General features: G+C 30.0%; 1 protein-coding gene across 1 annotated transcript; it reads left to right on the forward strand.

Moving 5' to 3' along the window:
- The first annotated feature begins 209 nt into the window (after nucleotides 1-209).
- LOC134714826 (MAU2 chromatid cohesion factor homolog) lies at nucleotides 210-24,676 on the forward strand. Its single transcript, XM_063576427.1, has 18 exons — nucleotides 210-507; nucleotides 1,262-1,279; nucleotides 2,228-2,293; nucleotides 3,747-3,842; nucleotides 4,607-4,729; nucleotides 6,398-6,553; nucleotides 8,176-8,251; nucleotides 9,222-9,295; nucleotides 11,007-11,097; nucleotides 12,155-12,258; nucleotides 14,495-14,572; nucleotides 15,781-15,846; nucleotides 20,227-20,354; nucleotides 21,145-21,222; nucleotides 22,167-22,278; nucleotides 22,963-23,053; nucleotides 24,111-24,238; nucleotides 24,513-24,676. The coding sequence occupies exons 1-18, from the start codon at nucleotides 271-273 to the stop codon at nucleotides 24,552-24,554; spliced, it is 1,764 nt and encodes a 587-aa protein (XP_063432497.1). The 5' UTR covers nucleotides 210-270; the 3' UTR covers nucleotides 24,555-24,676.
- Nucleotides 24,677-26,432: the final 1,756 nt, after the last annotated feature.

The following is a 26,432-nucleotide window of genomic DNA, read 5'->3' on the forward strand; positions in this document are numbered from 1 at the left end:
TTTGTATTTATGCCTTATTTTTTCTTCATATAAACATTGATATTTTTAAATCTTTTTTTATAATCGATTTGAAACTGTTATCAGTATCAGGTAGTAAAGTTTTAACTGATAATCATAGACTAATTGAATTTCTTTGTTTATATCAGCGATTCTAGGTTTTCCGGAAATTTGACCATGCCTACTCCTGTTATGTTTAGTATTTTTTCAAATGTGTCTCGGACGCTTTCTAATCTAGAATGCGAAAAGTCCCGAGGCACCTGGATATTTATTATGAAAATGGCGTCAAGTGCGAACACAGAAGCTTGCTATGTTGCTCTTCTAGGTTTAGCAGAGAATTTCAGGACATCAAACCCCCCAAATATAAAACTTTGTATACATTGTTTACAAAGTATTCTCACACTACAGTTAGCACCGAAAATAGAAACCAGGACACGTGTACAATTGGGCAATATCTTAATTGCACATACAAAAAATACAGACCTGGCAATTTCAAACCTGGAAAAGGCGGTAAATAAGATATATCTTGAGTTGAACATAAGGACCCAAACGTATATATTTTTTTCCATTTATTTAAACTATTGTATAGTTAAATAAATCAATTCTGTCAATTTTACCTAACAGTAATAGCGACTACATATATAGGTCAAATTCAGTTTACGTGCTTGACACCGCTCTGTATGATGAGGGTGGTAAGGGTTATTTTCGTGCAACTTGATCGCCGTTTTTTATTTCACGTTCAACATGTTTTTACTTTTTTATTTCACGTTCAGTCAGGCAAGACGGGTGCCTCGTTCAACGTGTTCTGCTTATTTAATTTTACGTGCATCGTGATTTTTAAAGTCTTATTTTGCGTGCTCGGTATTTTTCAAATAAAATTCAAACACTTGGCAGGGATCGTCAAGAACTACTTTTTTTTAAAGCCGTAAACCAATTATATCATAAAGCATTGTAAAGGTGTATAGTAAATCGGTAATATCATGTAAAATTAAAAGTTAATATAAACATTAAGACAGTGACTGGGTCACAAACGGTTCACATAAAAGTTTTTATTGTTCGTGCAACGTTCATTACAGAAATTATTTCACGTTCAACGTGAAATTATGTCTTATTTCACGTTTTTTTCGTGCAAGCACATATTTTTATCTCACCTCCTTAAATATGTATATGAATCCTACTTTTATTAAGATGTCAATTTTAAAATTAATATGCATACATGCACATGTCATGCATGTACTTATTGAGTTTTTTTTTTTTATTTCAGTGGGAATTAGCATGCAACGTATCCTTTCTTATATTTTCATGATATATGTACAAAATGTACAATGAATTCATGAGTAAGAAATCTAGATTTAAAATGTACATGTTTTTGTGCATAATCAGTGAACATTGTGTAGAGTGATATAAAAAAGCCAGTTTGGTAGTTTTCTGAAAAAAGCAATTTAGCCCATATATTGAATTGTAAAAACTTAACTATGTTAACACTTTAGACTTGAATTTGAAAAATGCACTTGAACATAATAATTTATCTCAGCAATAATCCATGTGTAATCTGGTAAAAGGACTAGGAATGATATGATTTTTTCTACTTAATTTGATTAGTTATTCTATGAAATCATGTAAATGATAACAATTTAAAGGATACAAATAACCTACTGATACTCAAAGTATTAAACTACAATTTTGTATGTACACTAGAAAATCATGCTTTTATTGAATGTGTTTCCAATAGTGCAGTACTACCTGTGACTTTATGGTGGCCATAAAAAATATGTTGACCATGGTGGCCCTTTACATCCATCATCATACCCCCTGTTGCTTTTTTTGTGTACATGTACACAATATGTTTATAAACCTTCTTACCTTACATGTACTTATTTAAGATTAGATTTATGCACATTACTTTCTTAGTTTTACTTGAATATGTCATCATAGATGTCTAAATCTGCCTTCATTGCATTGTTGTTCAGTGACTTTTTTTCATTTTCATTTAAAATTAATCTATTTTATTTTTACCTTTTAAAAATAATTCAGTTCATTCAAGGACTTAGTAATTTGAAAAAAAGATAGCTTTGATTTAACTTAACACATGACGAATATTTGTATGTCCCATTTGGAATGTTTAGGGGCATTATGTTGAAGCTGAACTTATAGTTGGACAGACTTTTACTCAAGTTCCAACAATTTGGTCAAACAATACTTGAAATATTTCTTTAACAACATTTAACAGACTAGAGATGTAGATGATGTTAAATTTGAGTCAGCAAGTGTTTTAGCACAGATATATGAACAACAGGTGAGTCTAGTTAAATTTGAGTCAGCAAGTGTCTTAGCACAGATATATGAACAACAGGTGAGACTAGTTAAATTTGAGTCAGCAAGTGTCTTAGCACAGATATATGAACAACAGGTGAGACTAGTTAAATTTGAGTCAGCAAGTGTTTTAGCACAGATATATGAACAACAGGTGAGTCTAGTTAAATTTGAGTCAGCAAGTGTTTTAGCACAGATATATGAACAACAGGTGAGTCTAGTTAAACTTGAGTCAGCAAGTGTCTTAGCACAGATATATGAACAACAGGTAAATCTAGTTAAATTTGAGTCAGCAAGTGTCTTAGCACAGATATATGAACAACAGGTGAGTCTAGTTAAATTTGAGTCAGCAAGTGTCTTAGCACAGATATATGAACGAGTAAGTCTAGAAAAGTCTAATTTAAATATTTCATTTTGATTTACTGTAAGTAAGACATTTACATGATTTAGTCTATATACTTGTACAAAGTAAGGGACAACATCAAAAGTTCAATGAAGGATAAAAAACTTAATGCACATAGTTTTTTCACTGACCCCCCCCCCCCCCCTCTTAACTTAATTTGGGAAAAATTGATTGACCAATAGGGATATAGGTAAAATTGAATTTAGATTGACAAAATTTGCAGCAATGTTCACACCCCACCCACCCCAAAACTATTTGATTTAAGTTTTTTTATCCTACATTGATCTTTTGATGTCTTCCCTAACATCTTGCCATACAATGTACATTACATGTACTGATGATGGTGAACCAACAGAACTGATGTCCACTGTATACACATGGTTACTGGACAGAGTTATATTTACCAAAGTTTTGGTAACCAACCTGACTTTTGATCTCTTCTATATTAACAACCAACAAGGCAATTTTTCCGTAAAGTTAAAGCCATTTATAGAACACTCTATTATAAATTCTTTTCAGATAACACAATGGAAACAAATATATACACTTTAGAATATTTAGTGTTATGTTTAAAAAAAAATTAAAACAGAAGCTATACTTTGACATGTTTGATAAAGATTGATTATGTCTTTAAAATGTGATTTTAATACAAGAATTATTCTATTTTGAGTAGAACTTAATCTTTTCATTACAAAGATCTGCCTCAGAAGTCTCAATGTTATGGGTTTGATTTTCAAAACAAAGCCATTGAAATTTGTATTTGCTACTTCTCAAAAACCACACATCAATTAGGCATAATATCAAAGACAGATTGGGAAGGAGTCGAAATAAGAGCAAAGACTGCTTTACTAGGAAAGCTTATTGCTATTGAGGTGTATTTTCTTGGTAGTTTGATAAATTACATCATGTTGGACCATGATTTAAAAAAATAATTATAGGATTAGGTTCTTTTTATCTCATTCATAGTCTCTATATTTTGTTTTTTTTCTACGCTTTTGAGATATTTGTATATTTTTGACTATTTCTGTTTCAGACTCAGTATGAATTGGCAAAGCCATTATTACAGACAGCACTGGATATGTCCCAGCAGTCACCATACTGGCATTGTAGAATACTCTTTCAGCTATCAGTGAGTAATTGTTTGTACCCCAAAATAAAAAAAAAACACTGGTAGATATTCTAACCAATCACAATGTTTTGGTTTACAATTTCAGAAATATTACCTATGATGCGTTAGATTCTAAAATGGCAAATTGTTGCAATGAAGGAGCCATTGGCCAAAGGCCACTAATGAGTTTTCAATGCAGCAAGAAAATCCTGCATCCAGAGGTAGACCATAGCTGAGCCTAAATAAAAATGTGTATTTGTTCCGTGAAATTGGACTAAACTACAAAACATGAAAATGAACTAGAATTAAAAAACACACAAGACTAACAGCTACAGCTTCTGAAAAGGCAGCGTAATAATTAATTAAAATGCAGAATAGAAAGCCTTATAATTCTCAATGTATATCAAGAGATACTGATGTAATTGACATATTATGGAATTTGTGATAGACTTGTACAACATGGAACTGGTAACCTCTTGATACAATTAAACAAAAGGAATCTACAGTAGACTTGTACAACATGGTAACCTCTTGATACAATTAAACATCTACAGTTCAGCATACATTCTTTAAAGAAAGACAGATGTCAAGCTCTAAATCACCTCTTTAAAGAAGTGTATTAAATAACTATAACAGAAACCATCTAAGATCTACTATCAACATCTTATTCTCCTGATAACAAAAAAGACATTTTATGATTTAGATATGACGAAAAATCTTTATACTTTTTGGTAGATTAATATATCATTTAATGAATTTTCATTATTTTAAATATTTTTTTTTAGCAATTACATGCCATAGAAAGAGACTTCCCTTCAGCTGTACGACTATTGACCACAGGAATTGAAGTGGCAGGGAAGTCTAGATCAGAATATACAAAACTGTTGTTCCTGCTTAGCAGAGGAATGGTAATATTTTACTGTGTGTCTGTTAAAACTTGAAATTGAAGATAGGTCAAATGACCAAAATAGAATTTTAATTGAGTAGTCAAGAGTTTAACATACTCACATAATTGAATCCAATGTACTTTTTATACGACTGCAAAAAAAACTTTGTTATCTGCATGTCATCCGAAGACACATTTGGTGTCTGGACAATAACTTTAGTATAAGTGAATGGATCTCTATGAAATTATATAAGAAGGTTTAATACTACAAAAGGAAGGTTGGGATTGAATTTGGGGATAACGGTCCCAACTGTTTTGGAATAAGGGGCCCAAAATAAGCATTTTTCTACTTTCAGGATATTTACTTGTGTATAAGTATTTAAATTGCTCTGAAATTGTACCACAATGTTTAATACCACAAGTAGAAGGTTTGGATTAATTTGGGGGTTATGGTGCCAACAGTTTAGGTACCGCATCTTCGTATATCTAATAAGGGCCAAATGGGGTCAAAAACTAGCATTGTATGTAAGTCTTTGGATCTCTTTTATCTTGTACCACAAAGTTTCATATCACAAAAGGAAGGCTGGATTTGAGTTTTGGGGTAATTGCCCAATTCATGCGGGATTTAGGGGCCAAAAAAGGGCCAAAATCAAGCATTTTTCTAGTTTCCAAACAATAACTCATTTTGATGAATATGGATCTCTGTAAAATTGTACTACAAGACATTGCTACAAGGTTTCATACTCAAAGGAAAGGCCAGGTTTGAGTGTGGGGGTAATTGGTTCAAAAGGGAATTCAAAAAGGTTTTTTTTTCAATTTTTTTTTTTAAGAAGAATCTTTTATTTCATAATATTGTGCAATAGATTTGTAAAATCTTGACATTTATTTTGTGTCAGAAACCTACAATGTATACTATGTAAAAAATTTAATCACAATCCAAATTCAGACAGAATCAAACTTGAATATTGTGTCCAAATTTGCCCCAACTGTTCAAAGTTCAACTTCTGCATTTGTATCAGGCTGCAAAGCATTTTATTTTTAGTAAAAAAAGATGTCATATCCAATGTGAATGTAAGCATAATCTTTTTTTTTTTATCAATATACTTTTTTATCGCTATTCTACAAAATTTTGCTGTAATCTTTTAGACTGATAATTTCCTTGTTCAGCACAGTAGAGTAATACGAAAAGTTATCACTGGAAACTATGTGCGCACATGATCGTTGTCAATGAAATTCACAATGTTGTCATAGGTAAAATATCAATAAACAGATTATCATTGGTCATCTCAACTTGATTGCTTTTCTCACTTTCACTGTACAGGCGTAAGCAAGAAAATCAATCTTGTTGAGATGACCAATGATAATCAATAAGTAACATCATTCAGTCAAGTCCCTGTTAGTCTGTTACTGTGGATTTATTTATTTTCGTGTATATCAATTTTAGTTGATTGTTGAAAACTTGCTTGTTCCTGGATATTTGTTTTCGTGGTTTTGTCAATCTCTGCAAACATAAAAATATGTTATTCGGTGAACATTTGAATTTGTTGTTCACCAATATCCCAAAAACCCATGAAAATTGGTATCCAACAAATAATAATGAATCCACAGTAGTTCACCTACTATGCCAAAACCTAAAAAAAATAATAGCTGTGTAAAATGTCTGTTTAAAAATATTTTGTTTTTTTCACAGCTACTGCTGATAGACAAGAAGACTGGTGATGTCCATGAAACACTAACAACAGTCAGTTCATTGATAGATACTTATAATGGACCCACAATACAGAAAGAATCTCTGAAGGTCTTCTTCCTTATATTACAAGTTTGTCATTATCTAATGGCTGGTCAGGTAAGGTCGTAAAAACAGATATGGGACCTCCAGTACAAAGGTGTAACCAAATTATATATAAAAATAAGAAGATGTGGTATGAATGCCAATGAGACAGATCTCCACAAGAAACCAAATGACATGACAACTGTATGTCACTGTACGGACTTCATATATAGGGCCTAAAGTAATATATTGTTTGTTTCTCCAATCCTGACCCTACCAAGCCAGGTTTGGGTAGGTAGGTAGGGAAATAATTTTATTTTACCAAAAGGTTTGAACATTATCGGACAATCCGGCAAGCCTGAAAATCTGAAATGAATAAAATGATATTTGACAACATTTTTTTATGAGTAGCACCATTGTAGGGTCGGTCGGGATTGGGGAAACAAACAATATTTTATTTAAGGCCTAGTTGTGAGCTGTATCATTTGTCCATGGTCTTCTATGTATAGGTGTTATGTTGTTTCATATTCTACTTTAAATCAGGCAATTACCATTGAAATATTACACATTTAATGCATGTATTTTTTCATCTCTACTCTCTGGCACTGAAATCTTTTAGTTTAGCTGCTATCATGCTTCTATATAATTTCATAAGATGGTATTCGTGGTTCCTTTTTGGTATCTAATCATTGTATTCAAAATATAGCCTCTAACCTGAAGGTTTTGATGTGAACAGATATGCTAGATAAAGCCAGTGTCTTACCATGTAGCAGAGGGGGTTTACCTTCCAAGTATAACCCTTCAGATTGTTTTAGTGATTTTGGTGAAGCTTTAGGTCATTGATGTATGCTACATTAAAAGATTTACATGAAGGTCTGGTCTGGCAAATTATTTTGGAATGAAATAGACTTATAATAGTTAGAACCATATTGATGTATACTCTTATACAAAACCATAACACTTATAAAAGTAACTTGAAATCTTTTACTTGATATGATATTTGGTGTGGAAATAAGAGGTGTATCAAAATGTGGAAAATGTAGATTGATATCATTCTATTTTTCAGCTCAGGTACTTGAGAGCATGTAGTTAGTTCACAAAATGACACAAACATTAACAACTATAGGTCACTGTATGGCCTTCAGTAATGAGCAAAGCCCATACTGCATATTCCGCTATACAAGGCCCAGATACAACGAAGTCAAACAATTCAAACGAGAAAACTAACAGCCTTATTTATAAAAAAAAATGAATGAAAAACAAATATGTTACACAGAAACAAACAATAACCACTAAATTACAGGCTCCTGACTTTGGACAGGCACATACTTAAATAATGTGGGTGGATTAAACATGTTAGCGGGATTCCAACCCTCCCCTAACCTGGAACAGTGGTATAGCAGTACAACATATGAACGAACTATTAAAATGTGCACACATTGTTTTGTTATACATTCTCCATTCTTTAAACAGCTTACAAAGACAATTTGAAGTCTTATAATAGTTATTAAAGGAAATGTTAATGTCATAGTCAATCTTAAAAACCATGTATATTTTAATTCATCCTAGACACAATTTCTATAGTTAAACTGTCCATTCAGCTTTACCTAATACAAACATTGTGTGTGTGTGCATATTTCTGTATATTACAGTATTTAAATAATGAAAAAATTTGATACAAATTTAAATTATTTTAGGTTAAAAGTGTAAAACCAGCATTGAAGAATTTACAACAGATAATACAGACCATTACACAGTTACATACAGATGAAGGTACACTTAATGTTTTAATTTGTTTTAAGTATTGTAATATTGGGTTGCTTTCTTATAAACACATACCTCAAATCTCTTTTTGTACAGAACTGTATTAAAAGCACAACGTTATCTTGTTGTCTGCTCTTTGGTCGGGTTGTTTTCTCTTTGACATATTCCGCATATAGTGGATCTTAGTTGGTTTCTTTTTTAATCATTTAATACATTTTTTTAATGAGGCATTTTAGAGCTCGACTTCTCCTATAGACATAAATCTTACACAGAAGACTAAGTTTATGATATATACATGCATTGGTTCATGAATTTGATAAACATTATTTTTCACTTGTAGCATATTACTTTAAATAGGCAAACTTTTGTTGTACTTATATTAGGTCGTTAGTTTTTTTTTCGTTTGAATTTTGCTACATTGTCATTGCCTTTTATAGCTGATTATGGGGTATGGGCTTTACTCATTGTTGAAGGCTGTACAGTGACATAGAGTTGGTAATTTCTGTGTCATTTGGTCTCTTACGGAGAGTTGTCTCAGTGGCAATCATACCACATCTTCTTTTTATAAACAGACAATCTGCAAAATAAAAAATAAAAAGTTGAAAAAAAAGTTCACTTTATAAATTTTTTAGAAATGCATAAATATTGTTGGGGCCTTTTTAGAAATGTGAGATTTTTCATTACCAACATAGATGATACTCTCTAATGTATGTTTTTATTTAATTTTACAGCTATTGTGGAATTGTCAAAACATCATACTGTTTTACCTCTAGGGTAAACTTTAACATGAAACTTGCAAGTCAATCTTTTTTTTATAATTTATTTTTGATGTATTTAATATCTTATGATGAGCAATTCAAAAATATGTTAGAAAAAAACCATTTTGCTTTAGTTATCTAGAAATTTCTTCTTTATGCATCAAATCACATAATCAAGAATATTTTATTGTTAACATAATAGAACCTTTCTATGTTTACAGAACCTGACTCTACCAATCCAGTAGACTTATTCCAATGGTTACCCATAGAACATATGTGTGTATTGGTATATTTGGTGAGTATTTGGATGTAAATTTTTTATGCCCCTGCAGCTAAAAGTTGTGGGCATATTGTTTTACCCCTGTCCATCCATCTGTCTGTCCTACTATGGATATATAGTTATTCCACATAACTCCTTCTACAGCTTGAATCCTAGCAAGTTTTCACTTTGCTGTCAGTACAGTTAAGTCTTAATCTACCGTTGCACCGTACATTAATACAAATTAAAAATCAAAGAGGTGAGGAAGGATGAATAGTTGAAAAGTGCAATGAAAAAGATAAAAAAAAAATTATTAAGGAGGCTCGCGGTATAAGAATTTTTAGAAGAAGAAAAAATCTTTAATTTTTCATTACAAATTTTATTTATTAGCTTTAGTATTTGTTACTTTATCAAATGGTACAAAAATCATACCAAAAAATCAATTTGTGTTGGCCCCAGGTGACTTTTAAAATGTAGATATCATTGAAAAAGCACCAAATTATCTCCCTTTGGTGCAAAAATGCTATTTTTTGGCATTGAAATTGAAATATCTTTTTTTACTCATTGGTGACCTATATTTTTTATTGTTGTTTTCAAATAAGCTATACATTAACTAAATAATTGTAAAAGGAGTAGGTCCAGTAAGACCTCTTTTTGGCCCCAAAATATAGCAGTTTTACAAAATTGTTAAAATGTAAACTTTTACTTAGTTATTGGATAGTAGAATGGTTCTGCTACACAAATATGGGCTGTTTTTGACAATACAATGCACATATATTGGGTACTAGCACCATGAAGTCGATCTAAATTAATGAAATCTTCACAATTCCAGCATTTTAGTTAAATTTTAGACGGTTTTCGGGTAAAACAAAAGTGGCCGCATTCGTGTTCATCCAAGATATTGAAATGGAAGTTGTATTTGATGATAATACATAACATATGTAAAGATTGAGGATGAACACGGATGCGGCCACTTTGGTTTTTGACAAAAACCATCTGAAAAGTGTCATTTTTTCGCGTATTTGGTAGATTTTCCATATTTCAGCTTGAATCGGATCGTTTTTAATTACTAAATAAGTTAAAATCTTGCACATCAATTAATTGAATCAAATGAAATAGACACTTAAGTGTTTAAAAAGTGGTCAAAATCTTTCGTCAGATGAAACTGAAATTTGAGGCCAAAATCGGTCCTTACCGGACCTACTCCTTTAAGCAATTTCTGTATTTAAGTTCTTTTTTTATTTGGATATTACTGCTATTTTTCCTATTAGTTCAACAGAAAAAAAGGACATTAACAAACATGTATGCCTCTTTCTAAGGCAAATTGTGAGCATAAATGAACGGTGACCCCAATTTTTTTATTTCATTTTTCTATTAAGTATGAGAGAAAGCTCATTTATAGAAAAATATAGAAAAATCCTATATTAAATAAAAAAAATTGATTTAGACCTGTGAGCTCCTTACGTTTAATTGGTGAAACAACACTAATTGTGAAATATTTTGTGTCAGGAATACAGTGTAGCCCGACATGTACCCCATTACTGTATATCTGTAAGTTAAATTGTAACTTGGATGGAGAGTTGTCTCATTCATTGTCATCGGCACTCATACATCATCTTCTTGTATCTATTTACATACATCATTTTATGTCCCTGAATGTACGTTTTTACATGTATTATGGTTATTGTGTTAACAGGTATCAGTAATGCATTCTATGTGTGTATTTGCATGTATTATGTGTTTACAGGTAACAGTAATGCATTCTATGCAGGCTGGTTACATGGATAAGGTACAGAAATACACAGATAAAGCACTCATGCAGATAGAAAAACTCAAAAGTAAGTTGATATAATGTAAAAGCAGAAATTTTCGTGGAGGTTTAATTTTATTGATTAAAATTGAAAAACCCATTTAAATTTAACTTTCATATAATATCTGTTGGAAATTACGCACAGAAGAGAACGTTACCTAATACGGCATTATTGTAGATCAAACGTCATGTTCTTATGACGTTATCTTGTACTCTAGTCATCAATACAAATTCATACAGTTTAGACGTCTTTCTTATTACATATGCAGTTTTAGTCAAACCACTTTACGATAATATCACTTCCATTTAATGAAACCACAAAATTAAATCCCCATGAAATCTTTTAAAGTGACAAAACCATGAAGTTTTAACCCCACGAAAATTAATTTTTCTACAGTAGATTAAGTAGAAAAATATATCGAGTTATTTATTCCATTTATAACAATATCATTAATCTTATCTTACTCTGTGTAAAGAAGGTAACTATAAAAATAGAAATGAAATTATAAATTCATTTTGGGGGAAACTTTGACAGATAAAGGTTGACATTTAAAATTTTGATTGCATTGTTGGTATTCAGCATATATATAGTTATCTATAATTATTGTCTTGCTCCCCTTTGCATATAGTATTGATAAAAGATGTGAATAGAGTTATTTGTGAATTTTGTGAATGCTGATTTTCCCCATACATTATTTAATTGAAAATCTTTTGTTTATAGCAAAATACAACATGACATTTGGAAAGGGTTTACATAGGCTATGCCTGTTGTCGAATCTTATTCAATTAATTTGAATAAAATACTGTTTAAACTAAACTAAACTATACAACATGACCTTAACATAACTAATGTTTAATACTGTTAATTCATTATTATTCGTGGGGTACCAATTTTCATGGATTTCATTGTTGGTACAGGTGAGCTAAAATGTTTAACGAATGACAAATATGTTTAGACTTATGTATGCAGACTTTGGCAAAACCATAAAATTAAATTTCCATGAGCATACACGTTTTCCTTTATCCAAGAAAATTGGTACCCATTGAAATAAATGAATCCACGCATTAGTTGTTTTACTTTACAGTGTTGGATGCTCACCCGATTCTCTCTTCCTTTCAACTTATGTTATTAGAACATATAATAATGTGTCGACTGATCATGGGAAACAAGACTGTCGCCATACAAGAGGTAAACCAATATGAGTACAAAAGAATAAAATATGGTACTGTCACATTTTGATCTATTGAAAGAAAGAATGACAGCATTTTGAAGTGTGTTACTTTTGTTAAATTTCAAGATACCAATATACAAGATTGATTGACTGCTGTTTGTTTTATGTCTAGTGGCAAATATTTCATTTTCAAGACAAGATTTAAGGATGTTTGCTCCTCCATTTTTTTATTTTTTGCCAGATTTTCAGAATCCTCTGGTTTTATCCATGTATTGTTATTGCAAAATTTTGCCCACTAATGCCTACTTTTCTTTTCATTATTAAATAACATAAAGTTTAAAATAGCCATATTTCAAAATTTTACAAAATTCTTGTTATTTTCGCCAAATTTTCAATGGCTGATATCTCTAAAACAATCACACGGACCCTTAATTTTTTCTTCTTTTTTAGTTTCTTTATTTATATACTATCAATTCATAACAGTCTTTTAAAAAGCTTGTTATTTTTTAACAGAGTAGCAAACATCCTTAAGTACATATAATAAACTGTACAACAGGTAGTTTCATGTTATGTTATATTATAAACCTATTGACTGGGTGTGAGGCTAATAGCAAGTTTGTTGTCCCTGAGATACCAACTATTGCTCGAGGCAAAGCCGAGAGCAATAGTTGGTATGCGAAGGGACAACAAACTTGCTATAAGCCTCACAACCAGTCATTAAATGTTTTATTATACTGAACAACAAAGCCATTAAGTGTTTTTATATACAAAATAATAATTTTCTAAAAGTGTATATATATATCATATGAAAGAAAAGAAACATGCCACATAACTTCACATGCACATGATGAACTATACTTTTTTTTTATAATTTGTTTTATATTTATAAATATTTCATTAATTTTAATCAAGACTAAAAATACTTGTGTTTAACTTTCCGTGCTTAAAATAAATTCTAGCTAAAGTACACCAAACGATAATTCACTTTTAATATACAAAGAGCGAACCCATATTATGAATATGGTACTATATTTTTAATTTTGATCTTTAAAAAATTCCTGTGAGGATTTTCTTTCTCTTTTATCATTGCTTCTTGTAAGTGAAATTTTTTCAATCGACACAAACAGATTCACCAGTTTACAATACTAAAGTTTGACATTGCAAAGCATACGTAACCAAGCAGAGTAGTCAATGACATCATTATCGTCCAATGAAAAATAAGCATGAAAAAGTACGGGAAAGGTGATTATGAAACTATTAACCGGGGCAATAGTCTTTGAAACTATTGACTGGCAAATGGTTCTGTGGAATGAAATAGCACAACTTTTTCATTATGTTTTATATAGAAAAAAACATACTGAGGTATAATAATTACCATTTTTACCTTAATAAAAGTGCAGTTCAACTTGTCTTTTGCTAAAAAATTGAAAAAATTAACCTAAATACTGCATTGTTATTTCTTCTTTTTAAACTATGCCTCTGAATCTTGAGATAAAAATAAGAAGATGTGGTATGATTGCCTAAGATCAAATGACAAAGAAATTTAAAACAACTATAGGTCACAGTACGGCATTCAACAATAAGTACATTTTAGACAAACAAAAGTTTCTCATTTGCTTGCTTAATCCCCTTTTCTTTAATATTTACCTAAATTAGAGCATGCATATATGTGTGTTCAAGAATTGCATAAAAATCTATGATTCAGAAATTATAGTGTGCATTTATTATTTCCATTTTTGAAAAAGAACAAAAATTTGATATTAATTATTGCAATTTCAGAAAATCTGCATACAGATATCGCAGATATTTATAGATTATCGTTGATCATCTCAACGAGATTGATTTTCTCGCTTGAGCTGGAACAGCGAAAGTGAGAAAAGCATTCGAGTTGAGATGACCAATGATAATTTGTTTATGGTTATTTTACCTATGACGACGTTGTCAATTTCGTTAGCAAAGCCACGTGGTCTCCTTAGTTTCTAGCGAAAAATTTTCCATCTCAAGCGAGAAGCATGATATGAAAATTATCACAAAAAAGATCAAAGGAAAAATGCACAAAATAGCGATAAAAGATGTTATACTCACATTAATAAAAACATCTCCATAACTTCTGAATTTACAGTATTGTGTAAAAAGTTTCAGAAAATGTTTTCATATTTGATTTAGCCACTGACTTACCTATTTATATTTAACCAAAGGAAGGGTATGTCAAAAACTATAGCCATGTTATATTTATTTTATTATTTATTGCAGATATTTCAAGTTTGTCATGTCTGTCAGCAACAGCCAAGATTATTCACCACTCATGGTGCACAGATTCATTCATTACTGGTAAATATTATATATTGTTATCTTGTGTGAACTTTTATGTTAATTGGGTTATCACTATTTTAGGAAATTTTCCTTTGATCTTACTGACAGATAATTTCCTATCTCAGCACAGTATAGTGATATGAAAAATTATCGCTAGAAACTAAGGGGGTCTCATTGGGGGATTCCGGTCCCTAATCGTGCTTACTGTTTTGTCAGATTTCCAGATCCTACTTACTGTTTTGTCAGATTCCTGTATCCCACTTACACTATGTACGTAAGCAATTCTAATTTTTTTGTCATTTCCCAAGTCCAGCTAAACCTCATTTCCCATTTTCACGACACAATAATTTGATTTTCACATTTCAAGCTTACAAAAAATCGGCAATCCCGCGTCAGGCTTAGACCCCAATGAGACCCACAACTTAGGGTACACATGCTGTTGTCAAAGGTAAAATAGGGATAAATAGGTTATCATTGGTCATCTCAACTCAATTGCTTTTCTCTCTTTCGCTGTATAGGCTCAAGCCAGAAAATACATCTTGAGATAACCAATGACCATCTTTTAACATAGCTTGCAGATCAGACATGTAGATAGATTTGGAAATAAAGGAAATCTGAAGGGAAAGATAGCCAGTGGTTATTTTTTTTCAAAGTATTAACAAGTTTATATCATATGGAATATATGTCAATCTGAATATTAAAAATGGGTGAGGATAGTATTGGCTTTATAGTGTTTTAAAATGTAACTTCGGTTTGAAACTCATATCTTTGTTCTATCTTATGAAAGTTAGATGCATGGTAATTGTCAGGCAGCAAACTAAACAACAAAGACATTTGTATAAATGCTAGATAGAATACAAGAATTCATGACATCTTTTTGTTTGTTTGTTCAAAAATATGTATAAACTTAGCTGTTGTGATGAACAGAAAGTTTTTTTTACCCAACAAAGAATATTAGACCAGAGAGACTAAAAATCTTTACATCTAAATTTCTAATAAACTTTAAAAGTTTGTAGTAGATTAATAATGCCAATGATGGTGATTACTTTATTACTATGTAGCCATTTGTTAATTCTGTAACTAAAGTTTTTTACCCTTCATTATTTTGGTTGAGTTGTACCACATCCAAAATTGTCTTTTTATTCATGAATTTGAAAACAAAATAAGTGATAAATTGAAATCTATTTTAAGTATGGATGTATTGACATTATTTTTGTGTTTTTCAGGGTTTATATGCAATGTCTATGAATTGTATGGAGGCAGCAGAATCACAGTTTCACACAGCTATAAAGGTCAGTGAGGGTCATATGAATCACTTGAATCAGCAGTAAATTTTTTGCCATGTTAATCAAGTCTATACTCATATAAAATAATCTCTAAATAGATAAAAGTCAATGTATAGCTGTATAATATAATCTCTAAACAGATAATAGTCAATGTATAGCTGTATAAAATAATCTCTATACAGATACTGTAAATTCAGAAATTATTGCGTGCATTTAATATTGCGATTTTGTCATTTTACACTTGAATGCGATTTTAATTTTTACAATTTTGAGAAAAGTCATGCTTAATTCAATTAAAATATTACAAAATGCGAGTTTTAATTATTGCGTTTACAACTCAGTCGCATTATACGCAATAATAAAAACCTCGCAATAGTTTCTGAATTTACAGTAATAGTCAATGTATAGCTGTATAAAATAATCTCTAAACAGATAATAGTCAATGTATAGCCTTATAAAATAAATCTCTAAACAGATAATAGTCAATGTATAGCTGTATAATATAATCCCTAAACAGATAATAGTCAATGTATAGCCTTATAAAATAAATCTCTAAACAGATAATAGTCAATGTATAGCCATATAAAATAATCTCTAAATAGATAATAGTCAATGTATAGCCATATAAAATAATCTCTAAACAGATAATAGTCAATGTATAGCGATATAAAATAATCTCTAAACAGATAATAGTCAATGTATAGCCTTATAAAATAACATCTAAACAGATAATAGTCAATGTATAGCCTTATAAAATAAATCTCTAAACAGATAATAGTCAATGTATAACTGTATAATATAATCTCTAAACAGATAATAGTCAATGTATAGCCTTATAAAATAAATCTCTAAACAGATAATAGTCAATGTATGGCCTTATAAAATAACATCTAAACAGAAAATAGTCAATGTATAGCCTTATAAAATAAATCTCTAAACAGATAATAGTCAATGTATAACTGTATAATATAATCTCTAAACAGATAATAGTCAATGTATAGCCTTATAAAATAAATCTCTAAACAGATAATAGTCAATGTATAGCCATATAAAATAATCTCTAAATAGATAATAGTCAATGTATAGCCATGTAAAATAATCTCTAAACAGATAATAGTCAATGTATAGCCCTATAAAATAACATCTAAACGGATAACAGTCAATTTATAGCCCTATAAAATAACATCTTAACAGATAACAGTCAATGTATAGCCATATAAAATAATCTCTAACCAGGTAATATTCAATGTATAGCTGTATAAAATAATCTCTAAACAGATAATAGTCAATGTATAGCCTTTTAAAATAAATCTCTAAACAGATAATAGTCAATGTATAGCCATATAAAATAATCTCTAAATTGATAATAGTCAATGTATAGCCATATAAAATAATCTCTAAACAGATAATAGTCAATGAATAGCTGTATAAAATAATTTCTAAACAGATAATAGTCAATGTATAGCCCAGGGCTTCCAAAACGGTCATATATTCCGGTCATTTGTATAATGTCCGGTAAAAGACCGGCTGGGAAAAGCATGAAACGGTCATATACTTTTTAGTTTTCAAGGCTTTTTCGGTCATTTTAATATAATTCACGATCTTTTTGACCCAACATTTTGCCTTTAACAGCCATACATTTCCGGTCATAAAAGTGACATGTTGATTAATTACTATCAAAACAACCCTTACTTCAATACTTTCTAATTTTAATCAAGGCTAATTAGTTGTTGGACAGCTGAAAACTACCTGTTCAGGTGACAGGTAAACTAATTTCAGTACCGGACATCGTATAAATTAATCTGTCCATTCACAATTACTTTCGAACATTTCAGTGGTTTGTATCTAATTGATTTAGTCCAAAAGATCAAATTTATAATAAATACATTTATAAACTTGATTTCTTGAAACATTTAAAAAGGTTTAACATGAAAAAATCGTCAGAACTACGTTGTATGAACAAGAACACGTGTGCGCATGTGCAGAGGTGGGAAATTCAATTATGCATCCTACATTTCTTCAAAATTCTAAAACTATCATTGATACCTGTACCTAACGTTCATTTCAAGTATTTTTTTGAAGAAATAACGTGGAAAGAGCTTCTGTGCTCAGTCGTGCTATGTAAACGTACACGGATTTTACGTATCCGTTTATGGTCCATGTTTTACCATTGTCAAGTCAACATCCGGTTTTGAAAAATGTGAATTTAAAAACGAAAATAAAGTTCTTGACAACGTCATTTTGCACAATTAAAGAGTCTAATGCAGATATGAGCACGCTGATGTGCACACTTTGAATGATGCAATCCAAATTTTAACAGTTTATGTCAGAACATCAAATTCATATCAAAGTAAAGTTTAATATCGTTTATAATCTAATGTCAATCATTTGGATGGCCATCTGATTACCATAATTGCCTTTTGTGACTTAGTCTTGGGGATTAAAATTTCGGATCAGATATAAAATGTCCGGCTGGCTCAGAAAAATTTTGGAAGCCCTGGTATAGCCATATAAAATAATCTCTAAACAGGTCAATGTATAGCTGTATAAGATAACCTCTAAACAGATAATAGTCAATATATAGCTGTATAAAATAATCTCTAAACAGATAATAGTCCATGTATAGCTGTATAATATAATCTCTAAACAGATAAAAGTCAACAAGAGTTAATTCAAATGAAGAGTCTCAACTGTAAGACTGCATTTTCAGGCCCTTTAATTGAATTGTATATATTGACCTCACATATAACATTATTACGGAAGATAGGAAATATTTATAAAACAACTGTGTTAAACAATATTAAAATTAAAATTGGTATGAACCTGTTCCTTTTCAATATTTATATAGTGGTACTTTAACAGTGCCTCTTTAACAAGCATAGCTTAACTGAGACTAACACAGTATACCAACAAAGTACAGAAATAATAATAACAATCAGAATTTGTTTACATATTACCATGTGTACATGGTGTAATGAAATTAATACTGTCAACCAATTTATTTTCACAGATTCTTTATTTCACATTTAGCCCTTGCTAGCCCATTTCACAGTGATTTAATTTCACAATTCTCATATTTACTAGATATAGTTTAGTAAGGAAAATCCAAGTTTTACATAATCGTAATATTATTCTACTCATGAAAATTAGTTTGTTTAATTTTCTATTAAAGAATTTGCAGTGTTGTTTTGTACAGTAAAACCTGATTAAACCGGACCCTGAATAAACCGGCTTCCTGTACATTCCGGCCGAAAATGAAAGTCCCATTTTTTTCCCTTCAAAGTCTTTGTAAGAATACCCTTTGTTAACCGGACCCTGTCTATTCCGAATTCCGGTCCAATTATGAAGTCCCAATACTCTTAATTACATTAATTATTACCTGTCAAAACTGGTTTGTCTAATTAATTTCAATGATCGATATGCAATCAAAACATATTTGTTTATACAATATGACTTTTCAGGATAATCAATTAGTCAGGTGTTAAACTGTGAAGTGAACTTACAATCGTTCAGTAGTGAGCTGTATTATTTATTAAAACATTATAAACGTGTCAATTAAACGACAAGACACACCGAATATATCTCGGATTTAACATACATTTTGTAACTTCGATAAACACATCGCAGCATAAGAAATTTACATCGTGATGTTGAAACCCTGGGTTCCCTGCTGTGAACCTCTAAACAAATGACTTTGGTAATGAAAAACACCTGGATGACAACAATCAATGGGTATAGTACACTGTATGACAACGTTTTGATAGTGATGAAATTACGTTTAATAATAGTCAGGCTTTTTAATTGGCCATTCCAACATTTCAAATAAATGATCATGGAAGTAAATCGAAACTCTCGTCTCACAATCCAAACAACACGAGCTTTATGATGCAAATGCAAACAATGGAAAACGAAATGAAAGTATTTTAATTAATCAGATATTCTTTACAATCAAGGAGAACTTTTATATGCAAAATATCGGATGTCACAAGTCATTAACTTCCGGTCGATACGGAAACCTGAATAAACCGGCTCACTGTCCAAACCAGCCCTTTTTCATAGTACCGTAGCATGCCGGTGTATACAGGTTTTACTGTATTTTCCTTTTGTATATATTTAACTAAATATATTTTTGTATATATTTAACTAAATACATTTTTTTATATATTTTACTAAATATATCTTTGTATATGTTTAACTTAATATATTTTTGTATATATTTAACTAAATATATTTTTGTATATATTTAACTATATATTTTTTGTATATATTTAACTAAATATATTTTTGTATATATTTAACTAAATATATTTTTGTATATATTTAACTAAATATATTTTTGTATATATTTAACTAAATATATTGAGGATATTGTTTTTGTAATTTTAGTTATCAAGAGGTACAGAGCTGGCAGCATTCATTAATTTGAATTTAGCAATAATATACATGAGGTCAAACAGACAAGATGAACTCCTGCAAATTCTAGAGAAAGTTGACCCAGAAAAACTTCAGGCACAGTAAGTTGGTTCAAACAGATGTATATTTATAGCAGTAAATCAACATATTTTCTTCTTCAATTTTACTCCTTGTTTTCTACAATTGACTACATTGAAGCACAAGTAGACAATTTTTTTTATTTATAATTGAAAAAGGATTAACTAATTTCAATCTTTATAATTTGCTTTCATGCAATTACAACCCTTATAGCTCTGTCTTGCTAGTTAAAAAAATTTCCAGACTTTATCAATATCACTAATATTGAGATTTAAAAAAAACAGTGCATAGGGCACACGATCTAAATATCCTATTTCATGAACATTTCATGAAATTTATCAATGAATTATATACGTAGATGTTCAAGTTGCAAAATGATGTGTGCATATAACCATAATTGTTATTTGTGAAGAAAATTTCATAGCATGGTAATTGAATCTAGTATTTGTTCTAAAAATATTAATAATGTCATTGCTCAAGTATTTATTGAAATTGAACTTATGTCCCTTTGTCCATTATTGTAGTTCAACCCAACTACAATTATTATCCTCCAATTTTAGTGCGTTCTAAAGCTTTAATAATACAATTACCAGTTGTATTTTTGTTGTCTCAATGCAAATTAAAAGCAATCTCTACCCTCTAGTGTGTACAAGCTCTTTGTTAAGGCACAATTTTGGTTTTTGATATGTTTGAGAAAAAAACTCATTCTCCTTATATTATTTAACAATAAGATGCATTGATAAAGAATTATTTTCTAATAACTAGGTGACAATTAGAAGAAAATTCACATTATGCTTAACTTATGTTATACAGATCCCATGGTTTGAAAGCTTCAGCAAATTATGTGAGAGGATTACAGTCTTTTTTCCAGGCAAGATACAATGAAGCAAAGTAAGTTGACTGATATCTTGGGTATTGTCTACAGGCAAACATGTGGGTATACATTGCTGAAACAGCAATCCAACAATAAAAATAATCAAAAAGATATCTAGAGAGCACCATTCAATCTTTAAAGACACACATATGTCTAAACAAGATTGTCAATCTCTAGATCATCCCAATAACAGTTGTTGTGGTTGTTTTTTGTTTTTTTTTAATATTGAAGAATATATTAGATTGAAGAAAATAAGCTTCCTGCTGATGATAACTCTTAACTTATGTAGTTAGGTTGCTGACAGTTTTTAAGTCGCATGTTATTTTTTTACCATACACATCTATTAAACGATTTAGGTCTCCATGTACTGGAAATTCATAAAATTTTGGGTGCATTTATTTTTGGGATTTTGTCATTTTAAACTAAAATGCAATTTTTATTTTTGCAATATTGACAAAAATCCTGTATTATTTATTTCAAAAATTTCAAAATGCGAGTTTCAATTATTATGATTATAACCTTATCACATGTTTTGCAATAATATTAACATTGTAATAATTTCTGAATTTACAGTAACATACCTAGGTCTGTAGAACTTTTCATTTTGTTTTTTAGTCCATCACACTTTTGGTTTCTGACAAATAATCATTTTAAGTGTTCTCAAGAATGAATTCATACTGTTATTGACCATTACAGGTACATTCTGGTTCCATTTGTTTTTGTTGCTTTGTTAATCAGCATTCATGGGTTATTGCCATTTCGTATGTAAATATATGTGATTATGTGTGGATTAAAGAAGATTTAATGTAAATGTCAGCGAGACAGCAACCTAATGACACAAACTATCAAAAGATAGACGTACATATAAAGTAAACATGTGAAGCCGCCTACATGATGTATGAATAGAAACCATGGCTTTTTGTTGGGTTTTTTTCTGAGTATTTATGTTTTTATTTTTCAGACATTATCTAAGAGAAACATTAAAGATGGCAAATGCAGAGGAGATAAACAGGATGACATCTTGTTCTTTAGTTTTACTGGGCCATATTTTCTTATCTATGGGTAATAATACTGTAAGTTTATTTGCACAAGAAGTATATATACATATTTGTTGATAAATGCTTGATATAGATATATCTTTCCATTGACATGTTACATATTTGGATGTATTATTTAGATAGCACAATGTATATAATAAAACAATATTTCCCTTTGAATTTATATTCAAATCCTCTAATTTAACAAAACTGATTAACTAAATTATATTTTGTCAAAACTATCTAGTTGCAAACCAATTACAGATGACAGATGTGAAATGTTACGATTATGTTAAACCTAAATCTTCACTACATCCTGATACAAAATGTAATATGAAAATCCCCAAACTAAATATTTAAGAAAGGCTGTAAATACAGAAATTATTGTGATGTTTCAATATTGCAAAAAGTGTGACAGGGTCATAATCCCAATAATTTTAACTCACACTTTGAAATTTTAAACATGAATCAAATAGGATTTGTCTCAATATCACAACAATTAAATTGTTTTCTACTCAAAAATGACAAAATCGCAATAATAAATGCACATAATAATTTCTGAATTTGCAGTAGTCAATTAAGGGCTAAAACGGAATAAGGTACCCATGAAAATAAGTTGGTTCACAGTATACTGTTATATAGATATAGCACATGTTTGCCTGTGATATTATAAGAATAGTACACTGTTATATAGATATAGTACATGTTTGTCTGTTGTAGGAATCATTAAACATGGTTACACCAGCTATGAAGTTAGCAGGAAAGATACCTGATGTTCATGTCCAATTATGGGCTTCATCTTTACTCAAAGGTACGAACAATACAAATAATTATAGAAAAAGAAGATGTGGTATGATTGCCAATGAGACAACTCTCCTCATGAGACTAAGTGAGACAGAAATTAATAACTATAGGTCACTGTAATGCCTTGAACAATGAGTAAACCTATACAGCAGAGTCGGCTATAAAATGGCCCTGCAATGACAAATGTAAAACAATTCAAACAAGAAAACTAAAATGCCTGATTTATTTACACATTTTTTTTTTTACATTTCATGCTCCGTTGGAATGTATGAACTACTGTTATCACAAAAATCTTTTTGTCTTATAAAAATAAGGAATAATGTATGAGGGTTTGGATGGGGTTAAATGATTCAAGAATAATGTCCTTAAAAAATAAAGATTAGAGAATAACAGGCAAAAAAAATGAAGATTAGAGAAAAAAAAGGTTATTTTTTTTAAGATTAGAGAAAAAAGGGGTTAATTTTTTGAAGATTAGAGAGAAAAGGGGTCAAAATGATATGTTTACAGAATAACAGACCCCCATCCAGACCCTAACGTATGGATGATCAGTTAGTTTTAATCAGAGGGAAAACATGGCCACCACTGTCAATCTGATTCGGAATGATCAATTTAAAAATAAATCACCTCATTCAAAGCAATGTTTGGAAATTTAGACTTATGAAAACAAAAAGATTGAGGAAAGGAAAAAAATGCAAAATTGATTAGGGTGATTCAGAAAAATTGGCATACATTTATACATCAGATTTCAGAATTCAAGAACTTATAATTGCAATGCTGACCAAGTCAAATTATTCCCTTTCTAATGCAATTCATTTGTAATGATGATTTTCATTGGATGTTGACAAATATGTTGATGGGTTCGATCCCATGTTCTACCAGTTTGTAACTACCGATAAGAAAGCTGCCGTTTTGAATTTTGAATCTTTCTGATATGTAATTCTTAAACTAATAAACAAGAAAATATCAACAGCATATTACCATGTTTCTAATTAATGACTTTTGTGTGTACAGATTTATATAGGTTATTACTATGTTTTTTTTATTAATGACTTTTGTGTGTACAGATTTATATAGGTTAAGTGGAGACAAGGCCCAGGAAGAGGAAGGATGCAGATTACATACAAGTTTCTCACAGTCATTACTCAAAGATCATTTCCAGTCATCACAGTTGTCTGAACATGGACTTATTCATGTTAGTATTCTAACAATTCTGTATTATCTCATTTTATCAGTCTGTGCCAAAAACTTTTTCATCTACTAGTCTGGAAACTGAATTTAAAAATTTACCCCTAACAGACTATATAGAATTTTGAAATCTTCCACTAGTCTGGGGCAAATGAAGTAGGGACTGCAGCCAAGAATATCACAATGTATTTAATATGTTCCATAAATTTTGCTTTTATTACTAATATTTTGAAATGGAATATTTTGATACTTAAATTAAAACGTTGTTCTATATTTTTTAGTGGACTGAAGGAGCATGTCCGTTCCATCTCAATACAACATAAACCATATAGAGGGAATCACAGAATCAGTGTAAATTTAACATGGGCAGCATACAGAACAATAGTGTATTAAAAAAATATGTCTTGCTGTGAAAAATAAGGATATAATTACTCCCTGACACAGGTAGTTAACATGGATAATAAAGAAGTAATGATGTTGATGTTGCTGCAATTTAGGTTTTTGTTGTCGACAATTTAACCTTAAGATTTATTTTTTCGTCTGACAAATTATATGTTCTATAACTTTCTTATTCTATGAAGAAAATTTTTCACTGTTTAACCAGTTATGAACCTTAGTCTGTAAGTACTAAAAGTCTTTTGAACAGCTATTTTACAAGTTGTATTTCTTTACACAAATAAATTAGGAAATATGTGAACAGTGAATTGTGCTTTTTAAAATCAATGAAGTAAATATTCTTACATTAGTTTTTAAATAGACTCTAAATATAGTCAAACAATATATGTAAAAAATGATAATTTGATAGTTGATCAGTAGGTACATGTATATGCATTAGGGTAATTTAAAAATAGAAATTAATATTATTGGATTACTATGAATACATTTCAAATATTTAAGAAAATAATGTTTTGATTATTGCAAAAAATAACAAAAAATTTCAGCTTGAAAGCAAAAACTATATTACTGTAAATTTTAAAATAAAACTGCAGTTATACCCTAATTTTTTTGTTTGGATTAAAATGCTTATACGTGTACACGTTTATAGATAAGTAGAAATATTTTGTTAAAGAAATGGTTTTGGATAAGAATTAAATGGATTTAGAAACATTGTCCATATAAATGAAAATGGTCATTTTGAATATATTATTATAGAAGATTTGATAATTATATTTTTATGATAATGTATAGTATTTTACAATTGTACATTCTTGTATTTTTATTTTATACAATTGTAGCATGTATAGAAAAGAAAGTTAACATTTACATACACTTTTATTTCTTCAACCTTTTTTTGTTTGATTTTAATTTGTTTTCATAAAGGGTGATTTCTGTACACAAATGTTTTGAAATTACTGATAAGTTTTCACCCAAGTGTATTTGAAAAGAAATGTTTGTTTCTGACACTTCTGAAACTTCTACAAACAGGGTGTTGCTATAATAATTTTTTTTTGGAACTTGTAATATGGCTTTTGTTTTCCAGCAAGTAGATCAGCTATTTGGTATATGATATCAATTAGCTGAGTCAAATAGGCACTGTCCATTAGCAGAAAATTGAGGTCAAGGTCATGTTATAATTTAAGATTTAACTTGTCATTCATAATCTAAGAAACTAAAAGGTAAACAATTCTACAGCAATGAATTTGGATAAATCATCTGGCTTCAGATTTTCCCTTCAATATTTAAAAAAAGCTGTATGGTTGTATCTTAGATGTTTTGAGCTTAAGTCTTATCTTGTTATGCCTATTCCACTAATACTGTGTGAGGAAGACAAAAAAATGGATAAGATATAAGACAAAGAATGAAATGGGGCATTTTTTTTATGATGTCATGTCATAAAAATTATTTAGTAATTGCTTTTGAAATACTTGGTTTAATGATTAATTGATGAAACTTTATACTGGAACATGATAAAACCATTGGATGATTTGCATTAAATAGGTCAAGATGCAAAGAATGTTCATATGACCTTGATTTAGGTTAATTGGAAGTGATCTTGGGTAAACTGGAATTTTTTTTTACTGATTTCATATAATTTATGCAAGTATCAAATTTTTGGAAACCAGCATAAAGTAACCAATCATGACAATAAAGTTCATTTAAAATTTTTTTTGATCACCAAAACTCAAGGAGGAAGGACCTTTAAAGGGAAACTTCGCAAAAAAATCAAAAATTCATATTATGTCCATTCTGTATAAAAATGC

The sequence above is a fragment of the Mytilus trossulus genome, chromosome 4, assembly GCF_036588685.1.
Source record: "Mytilus trossulus isolate FHL-02 chromosome 4, PNRI_Mtr1.1.1.hap1, whole genome shotgun sequence".
Taxonomy (NCBI): Eukaryota; Metazoa; Mollusca; class Bivalvia; order Mytilida; family Mytilidae; genus Mytilus; species Mytilus trossulus.

Excerpts from the sequence above, each read along its gene's own strand:
- LOC134714826 (XM_063576427.1), top strand. The coding sequence starts at position 271 with ATGAAAATGGCGTCAAGTGCGAACACAGAAGCTTGCTATGTTGCTCTT. Across the intron at positions 11,098-12,154 it reads GCAGATAGAAAAACTCAAAA|TGTTGGATGCTCACCCGATT; the intron begins GTAAGTTGATAT and ends TTTACTTTACAG. Across the intron at positions 22,279-22,962 it reads TATCTATGGGTAATAATACT|GAATCATTAAACATGGTTAC; the intron begins GTAAGTTTATTT and ends TGTCTGTTGTAG.